General features: G+C 38.2%; 1 protein-coding gene across 1 annotated transcript in view; it reads left to right on the top strand.

Moving 5' to 3' along the window:
• Positions 1–3073: 3073 nt before the first annotated feature.
• The window catches only part of LOC145785886 (complement receptor type 1-like), a 35428-nt gene continuing 21360 nt past the window's right edge, over positions 3074–17141 (top strand). Inside the window, exons 1-16 of the mRNA XM_082597588.1 lie at positions 3074–3291; positions 4292–4409; positions 5264–5431; positions 6208–6344; positions 7630–7700; positions 8924–9103; positions 9256–9382; positions 12270–12352; positions 12859–13035; positions 13109–13285; positions 13553–13732; positions 14054–14184; positions 14931–15015; positions 15506–15706; positions 15932–16105; positions 16259–16477. Coding sequence (XP_082453714.1) covers positions 3074–3291; positions 4292–4409; positions 5264–5431; positions 6208–6344; positions 7630–7700; positions 8924–9103; positions 9256–9382; positions 12270–12352; positions 12859–13035; positions 13109–13285; positions 13553–13732; positions 14054–14184; positions 14931–15015; positions 15506–15706; positions 15932–16105; positions 16259–16477 — 2446 coding nt within the window. The remainder of the gene's footprint in view (positions 3292–4291; positions 4410–5263; positions 5432–6207; positions 6345–7629; positions 7701–8923; positions 9104–9255; positions 9383–12269; positions 12353–12858; positions 13036–13108; positions 13286–13552; positions 13733–14053; positions 14185–14930; positions 15016–15505; positions 15707–15931; positions 16106–16258; positions 16478–17141) is intronic.

Genomic DNA, 17141 nt, shown 5'->3' with positions numbered 1-17141 from the left:
CTTTCTAAACTGGTAAAATGTCGAAACATCACGATAAGATTGATTTGCCCAAATAAGTGCAGATTTTTGCCCAAATTCGCGGCGTTTTTTTTTCAGCGGGGGAGCGACCGCCCCCCCTGCCCCCCCATCTCCTACGGCTATGTTTGGGACACATGGTAATTGAAAATGGCAGATGCGATAAGGAAATATTGAGACGAATAGAAATAGCAAGAAACAAGTTTGTGAAAGTGAAAACATTGACAACACGCAAAATTAACATAAACACTCGAAAACGAATTATGAAATGCTATATATGGACTACGTTACTTTACAATGCAGAAACATGGACACTATCATCACAAATGGTTAAACGACTAGAGACATTTGAAATGTGGGTTTATTGAAGAATGCTTAAAATTTAGAAACAAAAAATCACAAACAAAAATGCACTGTTTAGAATGCAAACCAACATGGACGTTCTGTCAGGGCTGTGGGGTCAGTATTGGAGTTGGAAGGGTTTTGGGGCGTCCGAAGTCGGAGTCGGCTAGTTATCAACCAAGGAGTCGGAGTCGCATATTTGTCGCCCGACTTCACAGCGCTGCGTTCTGCAAAAAATAAAACGAGAAAACATTTTATCCGTAAAATTCGAATTAGATTGCTACAGTATAATTCTAATTAATTCTTTTTAAAGACAACTACTAGAGAAGGAAAAATGAATAAAGAAAACAAAATATCCACAGACCAATCAAATCTTTATTGATATTAAAGAGTGGACACGATTTGACTACAAAACTGCAATTCAAACATCTCACTGAGTAGGCTACTACAGAAAAGTTTGGCTGTTTATTGTCTCTAACCTCTCGACGAGAGGAAGAAATGTGACGATGGTTCTCCGCTTACTGCTTGATAAGTTGAAATAGTCTAAATAAAATCCTGGCAAAGTTCATCACAATTCCTTGAGAGATTGCTTTGAACGAGGGGAAATTATTGTTTTGAGTCGAACAATAAAAAATATTTTGCGTTTCTTGTTCCTTGGTTGGTTGCAGCCAATAGAAAAACAAAATTATGTTGGAACATTCAAGTTTGCAAACAACTAATGAATGTTTCTAGATTTATTTCATGACACCCCAGTTGTTGAAAGGGAAAAGGTCACAAATAAACTTACCAATCTTTTACAAAGCAACCAAATAAACATCGATGGCATCAGAGTACAAACAAGCCGCACCACTGCCTCAGGGCCGTACGGTCTTCGACGCACGCTTCAAAGCTTACGTCGGCATCGCGCTAATGGTCAGTGCGTAGGTTGCGTGGGCAAAAAGCTTAAAAAACGTTTTGGCAACGCCGCGTTCGCATAAAACCTGACGTCGTTCATTCCGAGGTACCACAGTGCTTGGGCTCGGAACGGATGAGAGTGCAGCAAGATTTTTGTTGAGAAATCACTTTTGTATTTTTTAGGAATAAGTAAAAAAAAATTTGTTGCAGCAAAAAGTGATTAGGAAATGTTGTAACATTTGTCAGAGTACCTCTGCAACAACCAAGTAAGAAAGATTAATTAAAAAAAGTCTCAAATGTTCGAGATTGTCAAAAGAATTTCTTGAATTTTCTTCAGATAGACTTTCTCAGAAACAGACGTAACCCAGCAACAACACTACATTTAACATGATACAAACAAAAACAATAAGCTAACGTTTTCAGCTAGTCATACAGCCCTTTTCAAGCCTATAAGAAAACATATTTTTAAAAGAAGTACTAAAGAATAATACACTATCGCTACAAAATATGGACAAATCTAAACATTTGAGAAACTTGCTTAACTAGCTCACACAAACTGATAACTAAAAATTACGCTGCACAACGGGTCGAATATTTGAGAGGTGAATTTAATTAATTGTTCTGAAAAGGACTCAAGCAGATTTTTCAGAACAATTAATTAATTTCACTTCTCAAATACTAGTTAGCTAGTTCAGCAAGTTTCTCAAATGTTTAGATTTGTCCATATTTTGTAGCGATAGTGTATTATTCTTTAGTATTTCTTTTAAAAATATTTTTCTTATAGGCTTGAAAAGGGCTATAGGCTATGACTAGCCGAAAACGTTAGCTTTTTGTTTTTATAATGTTGAATGCAGTGTTGTTGCTGGGTTACGTCTGTGTATGGTTTAAAAAAGTTACCTCTCTACCCAAATTGTGCTTTCTCAGAAGGTTGAGGTGGTGGATTATTCGGTGTCCATTGTTCTTCTTGGATCAAGTATTCCTTTATCCATGACAATTCGAAAACGTTTGTCGTCGAGTTAATGTTGAGACTTGTTCAATCGTGCTCAGACAGCGCAGTGTTTGAATCAGTAAATATACCTCAATGGCGATAGTATCTTTATGGGTGCATTTTATTTTAATTAAATATGAAATGATGGCGACAACCCTACTGAACGCCTGAAGGTTGCTGCAAATCATCATTTTCTCACTAAATTGCGCTGTACACAAATCGGCTGCATAAGCGTCGCCAACATGAGCTTGCCGTCTCATGCCGAAGCCAAACAAGGTGGGAGGGATTCAAGAGAGAGCTTCATGACATCATTCTTAATAGCTGGAAGTGGCTTTCAATTTATTGCAAATATATGAAATCCAACATGTTATTGATCGTATGGTGTTTGTTGTAGTAATGTAATAGAGCACATAACGTATTATTTCTGGAGGTACGCCTCGTGAACAGCGCTTTCATTGCTTTATGAAAATAACACCAGGTTCTTCCATCGGATTTGTGTTTCTTTTTGCCTTCATCAGGTCCGTATCAGTATTCATCCCCTTAGTCGGGTTTCTGTGATCTGGTCACTTCATGAGGAGCAGACTTTCAGGGATGAACATTATGAACTTTATAAAGCAACTACTACTTTTATAAGGAAACTTCTTTTTCTTTGTGCATCAGGACGGTTCCAGGTTTATTCGTTCATGGGTAACCCCATCCACTTATCTCCATGTTTAGCTATATTTAAAATAGTTTGTTTATGGCGTGAAAGTGATCCTTGGTTGATGAAAAATAACTGATTTCAAAATTTTCGTTTACAGAATATTTATTTTGGCGTCCTACGTTTTTATAAACATGAAGCTTTTCCTTCCGGTTGTCATGGCTACGGTAGCCATGGTTACCGTTGCAGCGTTAAATGAGGGTGAGGAACCGTTATCAAGGTCCAGGAGGCAAGCGCGATCTAGGTCAGTAAGAGCGAGAGCAAGAAGAAGATCAAACATTAATGTGGAGAACATTCGATCAACTTCCATTCAGATTGGCTTCAACTATATCAGCGGCGCGAAGGGATATTTGTGAGTCATAGATCAACACTTTCTTACAGTTTTTCAATCGAAATTTTTTGTTAGCTGCAAATGGTAGAAACTATGTCAAAGAAATACAAGGGTTGATCTTACTTTGAGAATGGCACGCGTCAGATTGCTTAGTAGTGTTTGTTTGTGGTCTTGTTAATATTCATCCCAACAAACAATTGTTGGTACTTCCTTAACCCCTCAGTCAAAATAGTGTATTGATGTGACGGATTATGACGACACAAATTTGATAATAATCCATGACTTGAATCTACAACGGTGTCAGAATAACAATAATTTGAGTAGTTTCGAAAACAATGCAAAACAAAATAGAATGATACTACCTCGTAGAACTTAATTTACATTGTTCAACGTCAATTTGATGTCTTTGCTAGACAGCCTGAGTGATACGTTGAATTTTATTTGCTGATCGGCCCAGAATAAGCTTTGGTTTTCAGTAAGTTATCCTGGTTATTTGCGCATGCGCACAAGAACCTGCCAACCCAACATTTTAGTTGTGACTTTCAAAGACATCGTGTCAACAAATCTTTCAAAGTTTTTTTTTTTAATTTGGGTAATGTTGATTTATTTCCTGACACCGCTTCACAAACCTGGGTTGCTACTTGGAGCTTATTTACGATTACGTCACACGGGAAGTCATGTAGGGAATCTAATTGAAGCAAGTTACCGGGAAAGAAAACATGTTTCTCAGTGTTGTCGATTTGTTTGTGTCAACACTGTGACGCAACAAGAACTTTTGAGAAAATTTGTAGCACCTATGCTGTACACTACAGTGTTACTCTCAAGTCTAAGCAATAATGGATCATACCACGCATCGTACTCATGATAGTCGCATTGTGCAATCGTTAGCTGTTCCCCTTCTTCGTTTGAGCTTGTGAAGCCGAAGATTTATCCTTTCACCACCATAAGTTGGCAACTTTCAAGGACTACACTGAATGCTGATAACAATTTTATCGATTGACCGCTAGGTGATGTTTTACAGGGTGAGCGCCAAGGAATACAGCGTCGACAAACGGAGAGTGACGCAAACCATTGCTACGTCAGAGGAAAAAGTGAACGAGCATAAGAGGCAAGCGACCTTAGATCAGCTCCACCCAGGGGTGAGTTCACAAAGTTGTGTTGTCATAATGCTTAATGGAAGAACCTGATGACAATTTTCGATTGATAAATACAAAATAAGAAGGAAGCTTCTCACCCCACTCAGATATAAGCTCCAGGTCACATCTAAACTCGAGCTGCCTTCAGAGACCAGCTCAGAGAAGCAGAACACACTAACCTACTTAACATACTTTGTTTACACTAATCTCGTCTGCATAAGTTGTTTCTTGACTCAAAGAAAACAGCACAAGCTTTAAGATTAATACAGAATCAATATTTTCTGATCTTCATACTGGAAGAAACATTCAGTTCCTTCAGTCCAGACGCCATCGCGTTAATAATTTTTCGTTTCAACAAATTGCGCAAAAGTTATGCAACCGACGTCACACAACGTCACTCTCCATTAACGGAATTGGCGTCTGGTGGAAAGAATTTTTATAATTATTATGTTGTCTTCAGAACAAACTTTTAGTTAGGCTAAGTATTGCTTTGAAATTAATCGGCTCGTGACCCGCAATGTTTAAGTATTGTAACATTTAAACAAGAAACGAAGAGAATGCAGATTAGTGGCAAAGTTATTTTGTGTAGATTTGTTTCCAAAGACTTTGTAGGGTTTCTACGTAGCATGTCCCTGTAGCAGGTCTGGTAGTCCAGAAGTAAACTTCAATTGAACTTGTTTGCAAAAATTGTTAAAACTATTTGTAAATACGTAGAATATATTGTTATAATGTTCAACCCTGTTGTATTATTGTATCTTGCCTGTCTTTGGTACAAGAAAGCAAACTCTCTCCCGAAACTATATTATCAATTAAAATTGTTTTGCGATTGATTTTACAAGCATCTTTTATCTTGACAGAGAGACTACTTGGTGGAGGTGCAGGGTCTGAACCGGGCGGGTCGGCTCATCGGGTCCACAGCGTCAGGTGTGGTGCGAACCGCGCTGAGATGTTACGTGTGCGATGGGAGAGCGTCAAACAACGAGTGCAAGGGACCGACCACTGTCATGGAATGCCCACGAGGAACCGTAAGTGGCTCAACAAGAAGCAGATGATTTTATTAAAACAATTTATAAATTATTTTTATAACTGGACCTCGTCACTTCTGTAGTTTCATTTCCGAAACAAGGTAGGTAAGCTTTCTCTATGGAATGTTAATGATAGGTGCTGATGAGGTGTGTTGCATTGAAATATATGTCTAGACTCTGAAGAAAATTGTATTTTTTTGTGGTTAATTAATCATTATGATGTAAAAGTGCTCCACAAGATGCTTGAGACCACAGCTGGTTGTGAGTATTATGATTTGAAACCGCTCCCACGCTGGCGACTACCTCGAAAGCTTATTACGAAAACATCAATTAATCAAATAATAATTGCTACAAATCAGTGAACGGTGGCAACTGTCTCAGACGAAGTGCTGCCAGCTGTCATCGTTTCATTGAACGATGTCTGGTTATGCTCACTTAACGAAGATTTTGTCATGTAATGTTACATTAATGTTAATAAACAATGTCTAACCCTTTGTGACACTGAAGTGTTACACAGTGTGTTGCCATAAGCAAGCAAAGGTGGTGGCACAAATGAACATTCCTATCAGTTGCACATCTGCGCGTTCACCATGTTGCACGAGCGTCGACCATTCACGTTCCGAACCGTTTGTTAGCAGCTTTGTCAGCGCAAACTGCAACGACGCATTGTCATAATGGTTAATGGAATAGATGGTCTGACGGCATAGCCATCTTCAGTTAGAGGTCATGTCTGACGGTAAACAATGCAGGATTATTACATTGCAACGCTATTGCAGGACAGCTGCCTGAACGAGCTTCGGTACCAGAATGGTTTGACCACGGTGACTAAACGGTGCACACAGTTCCGGCCGGAATTTGCCACCAAGTTTCGAGGGGGCGTTGACGCTACTGAGGCTTGCCAGGGGACAATCGCGTAAGAATTAAAACAATTAATAGTTTTTACAATAGTTTAAATTGATTGATGGTAGACGAACATACACAATGAGGTGAGAATGAAAATGCGAGAGCTTGAGCATGTCTGTGCTGCATCATACGATGATTGTGCCTTTCTTCATTAACGGATGAATGCTGGTTTGACTCCCAGAAGAATAAACAACAGACAATGACTGACTGGTTTAAATGTTTATCCTCGGACTGAGAAGGTTATTTCTGGCGGTTTCGTATATTCGTAGAGGCTTTGAACCACTGACGCAGGTCCGGTAACCGAGGTTGACAGAGTGAAGCTTCCGCTTGTCGGACTGTGAAATATTCCATTCATCATTCTTGCTGGTAATGTTAATCATCTGCATTCATCACTTTTTTCTACATCCTGCCATTTGTACAGCAACCTATATCAACATTATTTCTTACGTGAAAAAGAATATCACAATAGTAGCCTATGGTTTTGTGAGAGACATAGATAATATTAATTGTAATTTTAGCATACGGTACTATTGTCTGTCAATGATTTCATCACAATAGCACCATGCTCAGTTAGCATGCAAAGTATTTAAAAGAACAAGAAAAACAAGAAAAATATTTCGGTCTGAAAAATAGAGCATTTCGTAAATGGAAGTTTTCGTGGTGAAATTTATGCTTTTCTCAAAATTCAAAGCGTGCCGTTGCTCTAGTATTGCCGTTGCTCTAGTATTGCCGTTGCTCTAGTATTGTTGTTGCTCTAGTATTGTTGTTGCTCTAGTATTGTTGTTGCTCTAGTATTGTTGTTGCTCTAGTATTGTTGTTGCTCTAGTATTGTTGTTGAAAAATAAATAAAGTTTCCCACTTACAATAAATCGAAAGTGCAAATCTGTGACAATATTTCAACAAAACTTTACCCGTTCTTTCCATTATTACTTGTAAACACAAGTTTCAAGATTGCCCCATCTTCTGAGTCACACATGTGATTCACTGATTGTTGCTTTTGCAAAGATAACATCTAAAGTTAACATCATGCAAATCAACAGGGCAGTTCTTCGAACCGATTACAAATTTCTTTGCCTAGATCGTCGATCGTCTCGTGCAGTTCTAACTATAAAAATTTTATAAACAACAAACAACTTTGCATTCTAAATAATCGGTTGTCTTGCAAAACAAGTTAATTCTCTTTTGCTTTCAATCCAGCCTACCTGTCCGTGCATTCGCCATTGCCAGCAAGCTATTTGGGTCACTTAGGTGGACCAGCGAAACAGGTCTAACAAGAAATATGTTGGTTTTTCCAGGAGAGATTCCTTTTGTTTCTGCGCCTGCAAAAGCGATCTATGCAACGCCGAGGAGCTTCCTTGCGCCACTCGTAAGTCATTTCGCTTAATTATCCTCATCATCCATCGTTGCACGGTTGTCAGCCTCAAGGCTTTGCGCGCGTTTGCAACTAGCGCGTGTTGATTCAACCATCCACGCAAGCAATCAGCATGACATTTTCATCGGTGTTATATTTCGATGACGATGAGTATAAGTTGAAGCAACCGCCCTCCCAACATTTGACGATTTGGGTTGTGACATCATAAGGTTGTTTGAAAGTGACAAAAACCACTGAAACGGCACTTGGCACTTATGTACAACAATTGTTTTTGAAACTTTGGTGGAGAGTTCGCTTTGTTATACCACAGATATACGAAACAAAGTAACTTCAACGGGTTTAGCATGTTTTACTACACAAAGAAATATAACATAATTAAACTAAACTCAAGCGTTTCGACAGGCACTTGTGTCCTCATCAGGAATTACTTTAAATCTGCAATATTTCTTGCTTCCCGCCATGCTATTTACTCGCAATCATTCTTTTATCCCTTGTTGAGTTTGTGCTTGTCAGTCCGGAGTGTCAGTGCATGGTCAGATTTATCTTACAATAAAGTACAATTGTTTTTAAAGCAATGAAAAGAAGTCAAAATATTCATCACTGACTCAGTGGGCTATTTTGTTGATAACATCAGTCGATTTACCCTGCCATAGAGAAGCGGAGAAGTGCATCTCATATACTTTACTGTAGCTTATTACCCCAGGCAAACATGTAGCCTACCAGTTCAACGCTTGAAAACAAAAAAGCTGATTCAACAAACTACTGATAATACCATTTTAAACTATTTACAAAGAAAGCCTCTAAAATGATTATACAAGAAAGGAATTCTGTTTAATCAAAACTGTAATTTAAATCAAGCAGTGACAAATCATGCCAACCCCTGGCTACAAAAGGTTACGCCGGAAGGTAGATTGTGTTTTATTGTTGTTTAGTTAATGAGCATAAAATGTTTTGACAGCAGCCTACATGCTTAACCTTGCCTTTCAAGCCTTTAACTCGTAGGCTAAGTGGGATGCAGGTAGCCTAACTTGTTTTCGAGCACTTCAAACAACGATCTCATTAATTATTATAAAGTGGGTTGGTGAGAAACATTGCGCTTGTGGTATATTACCGGCAGCTATAAATTGCCACGTCGTCAGTTCAGAGTTAAGAAAACCGGGAAAGTTGTGACAATTTGTGAACAGACAAAAACGATGCATCATCTTTTCTATGTTTAGGTTGCTTCCCTAAACTGGAACCTCCTGCCGGTGGTGTTGTCGATTGCACTGACAGCAACAGAGGAGGATCTGTTTGTACATGGAGTTGTGAAGGGGAGAAGGAGTTAGTTGGAGTTGGTTCTTCCACTTGCAGAAGAGATGGCACATGGAGCGTCATAACACCTCCTAAATGTGTTCAAAGTAAGACAGGGATTAAACACACATCTTTGTATGGATTCGTGCATCTTCTCAAACTTTCAGTTATCTCTCATGCTTTTCATCAAACTGGGACGTGATATGTAGATTTGATTGTTTTACTCAAATAATGTTTTCAATGTCTCCATATCTTGCAGTGGAAAAAGAGGGCCCCACTCCTCCTTCAATCTATATATGTCCCGAATTGAACAATCCTACAAATGGCCTCGTCAGTTGCACCAACTCCAACCAGCGAAGTTCTGTATGTTCCATATCATGCAATTCGTAAGTTGACTGACTGCTATTCATAGATTTCCTTTTATAAAGACAACCAAGTAAACTCTAAGTTTGATTTGCATCCAAGCTGCATCATTCAGCAGGACTTCTCTCTTATAGAAAGCAACACGTCTGCCATTTTATATTAAGTTGTAGCTTTTCAGTCTTACACTAGATGCTTGAAAATTCGGTATTTAAAAGCAATACATTTTTTAATGTACCTACAAAAAATACATTAAGTGGGTTGCCAGGCCACAGCTGAGTGCAACAGACAAGGATCTAGCAACCTTTCGATCGTCGAACTAGGCCCGCGGTCGACGATATCAGTCTTAGTGATACTGAATTGCTTATGGTAGTAGCAGTAAAGTTGTTAACGGTAATATTCGTAATATATTGAAACACTTCTTATAAAGATTAATCTAAGACAATAGAAAAATATCAGTAACTTCCCAAGTACATGTAGCTCCACACAAAGGGAAAATTACATAACTTTGACTTTTTTTTCATTTCTTTAAAAGTAATGTCTAAAAAGACATTATTGACTGCGAAGAGTGGCCAATGCTTTGATCTTATGGATCTTTTCAGCGCAGTGAAATAAATGTAGAGAATTGTCTTGACGTTTTTGATGAGATGATGGTTTTCGAGAGTGATTAATAACCACGGTAAGAATTCATTTAATTTTTAATTTCGGACTGCAGCGAAACGTAATTTTTCCGCCAATTGGAAAGTGTGATTCTGTTGAAAAAAGTTGTGCTGAGCAATGATTTGAGTTTGTTAAAAAAAAAACTTAAGAAAAAAACAAGAACTTTTCACTAAGCTGAGACATAACAGAGGATTTACCATTTGCGCGTATCAGTTTTTATCCTCTGTGGATCCTTCTCTTGTATTATGGGCCAATCTTATAGATGTTTGCTGGTACGCCCCTTCATTTTCTTTGAATCTTAATATTTATACGTGACACTAGTATCTAATTTCTTGCATTTTGGATCCATCTCAGATGATTGTTATGTCCTAATTTAGTGAAAAGTTCCTGTTTTTTTTCAAGTTTTATTTTTAACAAATTCACATAATTTCTGAGCATAACTTTTCTCAAAAAATTCACACTTTCAAACTGGGGGAAAAATTCATCTTTCGCTGCAGTTAGCAATTAAGAATTAAATTAATTTTCATTGGCTTATAAATCATCACTAGGGCAAGTTTTTATTGGCTAGAAAGTCCAAAACAATTGACTTTAAAATCCAGAAAATTGACTTTGTTGACCCATGGCCACCTAAAGATACGGCCTGATTTGTCACATTTTGCAGAAATTTTCAGGTTTTTCTAACTTTGGGCAAACGTATAAATTTTTCTAAAAAGTAGATTTTTACGCTTTCTTTATTCTTTTCCCCAGATGACACAATAGGTTTTAACATCCTCACATGTTGAAAAACAAAGAAAATTTGATTTCGAAAATTATAGTCAGATTGTTGATTTTCAATAACAGTCAGATTTTGCGTTTTTCAATTTACTTTTTCTCATTTGCTATTGCTTCCCCAAGGCAACAAAAAAGTTTTATGTCATTAGGAAACCGCAAAAAGTAAAAACATCTCAAAAAATGTCAGTCAAGCACTAGCAGTAGCTGTAATCAAAATCTGCAAAATGTGACAAATCAGGCCGCATCTCCAGGTGGCCATGGTTGACCTAACAAAAGTTGGCTGAGTGAACCATTGTTTCTTGTGTTTTGTGTTTGAAAGAAGGGTACAACAACAAAAAAATTAAATCAGCGAAAAAACATAATAGGCTAATCTGAAGGCTATATAAGCAGGCAGCTAATTCCACAACGAACATTACGTTCACCAAGAACAAGAGTTCAAATGTGACGTAATGTTAGTCACAATGTTCCACATTTTCGGCATTAAATTTTCTGTTCTTGGCCAGAAGTTTTCGAAGCAACGAAAAACGTTTTGTACAGAAGCAAACAGGGAACAAAAAGCTGTTAAAGCATCAAGTTTTTTCAGCATTTAAAAGAAAACATTTGGACTGGACGTGGCAATTACGTAAAGTTGACTTTATTAATCTAAAATTGAAAATACAGCTTCGGTAGAGAGTTTGTCTTGTTGAACCATAGGCATACGAAGCCGAGTAACGTTATCAAGTTTAACATATTAAAGATTATTATATTTACAAAAAACACAAAACTACGCAACAAAAATAAATATCGAACGTTTTCGACATCACAAGATGTCCTCTTCAGGAATAATATACATACAACTTAACTACATCTGAATAAAATACAATGGTTAACTAAATCTATAAACAGAAAAAGACAAAAACTGCACAGTACTTCTGACTAGCTCAAACTCAACGATAGGCTCCACGAGAATCAAAGGTGACTGCATCAAAAGGTGTTAAACAGATCACATGATGTGGTAAAAAGGCAAGGTGCGAAAAAAATAATTTTAAAATACAGAGAATTGAAATTGAAAAACTGACTTAAGGATAAAAATCAACTTCTTATTGATCAAACCAAATTAAGAGTTTGATACCTAGAGCTTGTGCCCAGACTCTTACTTAAAGTGATCCCGCAATAGCTTACCGAAAAAAACTTGACTTTACTGGCTCTGATCATCGCTCTTGAAAACCATTATATCATCCGAAACATCAAGATAAATCTCAACTTTTATTTCACTCGCTGGAGAGATTCATAAGATCGAAACATTGGCTTCTGCTTGCAGTTAAAAACGTCTTTTAAGATATTACCTTTTTTAAAAATAAAAAGTCAAAAGTCATATAAATTTCACTTTGCGTGGAGTTGCATGTATTTGAGAGGTTGCTGATATTTTTTTATTCACTTATTAATCTAAACATTAGCGTTCATCATCAGCTGTTTCACCAAACTTATATTTTGACGTCACAGAGGCTACAAGCTGACAGCGGGAGCGTCGAGGCGCACGTGCTTGAACACCGGCAGATGGACGCGATCCCAAGCGGAATGCAGAAGTAAGTTCACTGGATGTTGTTTTGCAGGTTTTTTTATTATTATTTCAATACCAACGTTGTTGTTTGTTTGTTTAGCGGAAGTGAACGTTGTGTTAGAACTCAAATTCTATTTGAATAAGTTTCTTCTCATGGTCCTAGGACCTAAGGGAAACAGGCTGTTAAGAGTTTTGGTGAGTAGTAACTGAATTAGATGTAGTTTCTCTGTTTGGTATTGAGATGAGATTGTGTAAATGTTGTCTAACAAGTTAGTTCACTGGATAATTCGATTAAATGCTTTCAATTGCATAATGAATGCCTGGTCGAACGCAACCACTACACAGCACCAGCATGGTATTGTTGGCAAGCAGGTTGGTTGTCTTGCCAACGTAACAAGCCACGTAGTGACATGTTTCATGGCAACTGTTCAAAAGTTCATAGTTTCTCCAACGAATCTAAGACAAAAGAAAAGTTTTGATTCTAATTGTGAAGAAATGCAACGAAATTAAATTTGAATGACTTGTCACCAGGGATCACATGCTCGGTGATCAAGCGAGCAAGCAACCGGGCCATGGTGTGCACGGACGGGAACCGGCTCGCATCCCTTTGTGAGTTTTCCTGCAGTGCCAGGTATACTCTGGTGGGAGAAGACACCATCACTTGTAGACGAAACGGAAGATGGTCAAAATCCCCACCCAAATGTCGACGTAAGAAGTTTTTAATTTCCTTCTTGTGTTTTCGGTTCGTTGTGTGTTTGTAAACCGATCGCGTTGTCTTTAGGCCAAGGTTGCTTTGCAAGGCCACGGAGGCCATCAAATGTTTTGTCCGAATGTGAAGACGGTCAAGATGAGAGCGCCACATGTCGCTATTCATGCAAGGCGGGCTATAAGCTGCAAGGAGACGCTGTGCAGAGATGCATCAACAACAAGTGGATTGGTTCACCCCCGACTTGCATCAGTAAGATGATTTTGTCTGGAAAATAAAAACATTTAGGTTCAGAATAAATCATAAACGTAATTACAAAAGTGATGTTATGATGTTTTTTTACATTCTGCTGTACAAACAAATTAGAAATTAGGTTGAGGATAAAATAATCCGCTATAGATGAACATGTCAATTATTTTGTTTTATTTTTTAGCAGTTTTTGTTGCTTTTATTTTTCATTTCCTGTTTATTGCAAAGCTTTGTATGCAAGCATTTGGTTGAGCGCATGTGACTGTTTAGGACTCCGTTGCAGTCCCGCCTTCCCACAACCTCGGTTTGGTTACGTCCAGTGCTCGGATGACCAGTTTGTTGGATCCGTTTGCAACTTCCGTTGCCAGAACGGCTTTGCTGTGATTGGTCAACCCACGGTCACGTGTTTGCCGACCGAACAATGGAACAATCAACCACCAAGCTGCCGACGTAAGAATTTCAAGAATTGCTTCACGCTAACTTTGCATTTTCATCTCCACAAGTCTGTTCGAGAGAAAAGAATCATTTTTGCACCAATTTTACTTTCCTGATGCAACAAATTATGTTTCAAACTTTTTAATCTTTTCCCGGATGATGACGACACGACAATGGACTCCATGAGCACCACCTAAGTGATTACCGATGTTTGGAATTCATATTGTTTTCTGGCCACTTGCTAAAGAAACGTGAATAGTATTTGAGCATTTTTCATCAGGCGTCGAACAGCGGTGAATAATGGAGAATTCCTCCAACGAGCATTTTCTTTTCCAGGTATTCGTTGCCAGCCGATCGGAGACTACAGTGACGGATCCTATTCGTGCAACAATGCAAACAGTATTGGTAGCGTTTGCTCGTTTCAATGCAACACTGGCTATGGGTTGCCGCGTCGGTCCAAGAAGAGAGTGAGTCCATACAGAAACATAAATCCAATAACGCGCAGCAATCAACATTACTTCAATTCCATTCATGACTTCATTCAAAAATATATGCAACGCTTTCGAATTCATTCGTGTGTTCTTGTGTGCTGACTACCTTTATTAGACTACCTGCGGTGTAGATTCTTCAACCACGCCCATTCACACTTTAGTCTTTTTGACGTTATATTAATGTAAACTTATGGCAATGGACTGTAAACTAAATTGCGTTTTTCTTTGTATTCGTCTTGTTGAACTGTTGTAATTTCTTTGATGGATGATAATGTTAATGTATTTCTTGAATTTTGTACGAGCATATTGTTGGAAATTGTGGCAGAACACCAGTTTAAGATTTAGGCTTGCAGCTTTTGACTTTAATTTTATGTAATCATCAGTTTAAAATACAATTTTTATGCATGTTGATAATATCGGAGTTTGCTTTATTTGTTCGTTTTACGTACTTTTAAAATTTTCTTTTTTGCATGTGCTAGCTGAAGATGCTATTACTATAGCGAAATCGACTGTTAATAAATTACACTAAGAGGTTAGATTGTTGTGCAAATGCCAGCATTTGATGAATGCAAAATAGCAGTACCACCTTTATTAAGGATGCTACCGGTACTGGGATACATATCAAATAAATTGTTACAAGTAAAACATGATAATAATTTCATGAGCATTCAAACTTGCTTTGTCTTTTTAGTTTGATAAACATATTGTTGGTTGGTGTGCAGATCACATGTCGTGCCCCAACAGCAAGGTTGGATGCGGACACAAGATTCCCCGGTAGATGGAGCAGTAGCATTCCAAGATGTGAGAGTAAGTGATTCACTATACGTCACCAAGTACGTCACGACGCAAGAGCGTTGCGCTGAAAACGCTTAAAACAACCGACGTATACGTAACTATAGAAACGAAGGTGGTGTTTTAATGGTTGCTCAACTAACTTTCACAAAGAACAGTTTGCAATTAACAACCAACTATTTTTGTCTGGCTTTTGTCTCTAAATATTGTCTTCAATGTGATCTTACATTGTCGTGACTGAAAAGTTTTTAATTAATTTACTTTTGATTTGTTCCAGAATGCATAAATCATTTTTGAAAGATCTTTTCATTTATGAAGTAACAATTGGCACCAAACGCGTGCTTAACAATTACGTCACGTTTGACCTCAAATCCAGTGCAAGCTGAAGTGGTCGCGATGGAACATCAACGTTTGTTTAACTTTTAATTGTTAAAAGTGTTTGGTAATTATCAAAGACACATCAGGGTCAGGTCACTAGTCATTGCTAATGCGACTCATCGTGCAGAGGCTCGCTGCACTGATCGCGCTCTCACGGCTGGACTATCGAGAAGATGCACATCCCAGGATCACAGGGAAGTTGGAAGCGTTTGTTCTTTTCGGTGCATTCGCGGATACTACGTAGCTGGGAGGACGAAAATTCAGTGCCTCAGGAATAGATTCGGATATTCCAATGGAAGATGGCTGACTGATAACCCGATGTGTATCAGTGAGTAGGAGGCTGCTTTGCGATTTTTGAAAACATAGAGCCAAACATAAGATGAGTCTGAGATATTAATATGAAAGAAAAAATAATATTGTTTGATTTGTCAAAAGTAAAAGTTTAAAATCATTCAGATTCAATTAAACAGAAAACACTTAATTTTCGCCAGCGAATTCAATGACGAAACTTCTACGAAAACAAAACTTCAATGTAAACATGTATTATCCTCAGGGAGGCAATGCGACAGTAGGATCGTGCCCAGTGGATCATTGAATTGCACAGATGGGAGGTTTGCCGGATCAAAATGTACCGTGGTTTGTAACCATGGATACCAGGTTAATGGTGACCCGGATGTTGAATGCCAGACTGATGGGAGATGGAGCCGCAGAGTGCCTCTTTGCACGCGTGAGTATACTGTGAATGACTTACGCGTTTTGGAGTCCACTTGTTGTGGCCGAATATATCTACTGGCTGATTTTTTTTGGTTGTTTATGCTTCAACAAACAATCCCATTGCAACAGTAGCGTATGTGAGTTTGTGATATGCGTCATCTTCCAGGTGTCGTCTGCTTGGAAAGTGGTATGACGTCATTGAGATCCCTCAAACTGGAGTTTGATTGCGGCAGACCAGAGCAGACGGTGAGAGGAGTCAGACGATACTTCACAGACCACGAGTGTTCGGTGAGCTGCAAAACCGGATATGACATCACAGGGGGAGACAAGTCAACATGCGGTGACGATGGCATATGGAAGGTGGCAAGCGACATAGTTTGCAATGGTAAGGAGGCGCACGAGGCATAGGAGCAGTTACCTTCTTCTCCTGTCAAAACCATCGTAAATTTGTGCACAATTCTACAGTTTTTGTACAAAGTGTGCTAAATAAAAAGCTGTATATTTGCCTCTCTGTTCGAGAAATTACACAACAGACACAGACACATAGACTATTGACCTATTAATTGTTTGATATAGTGGCAAAATAACAGACGATTTTTAACTTTGTTAATGTAGGCTACAATGTTGATTAAAACAACTACAACAGAAGAAATTCCCTTGAACTGAGTTGGTTAATCCTTTTATGAAACTGCCCGAACCAACATGGCACAGATTGCCTCAAAATCAATAAATGCTTAATTACGTTCATTAGCACAACTGCATTATGCTAACGTGGGAAGCCACAAAATGCTTAAATATATTTAAAACTAATCAATCCGTTCCTACATCTTCCCAGAGCAACATGGTGCAGTCGCTCGTTTTATCGTACATAGTTCATAGTATTAAGTCCAATAGATAACTATTCCAATATATAGTTCTATGTATTTGAGTAAGTTTAACAATTACGTGGATATTGGCAATTTCCTGTTTTGCTCCTGTTCCCAAATATTTTGGTCATGATTAGTTTCATCTCCCCCTGACAATTGTAAACATGCTGCACTAAAAAGTAT

This window comes from Aplidium turbinatum, chromosome 16, assembly GCF_918807975.1.
Source record: "Aplidium turbinatum chromosome 16, kaAplTurb1.1, whole genome shotgun sequence".
Taxonomy (NCBI): Eukaryota; Metazoa; Chordata; class Ascidiacea; order Aplousobranchia; family Polyclinidae; genus Aplidium; species Aplidium turbinatum.
This window is presented reverse-complemented; position numbering and strand designations above follow the sequence as displayed.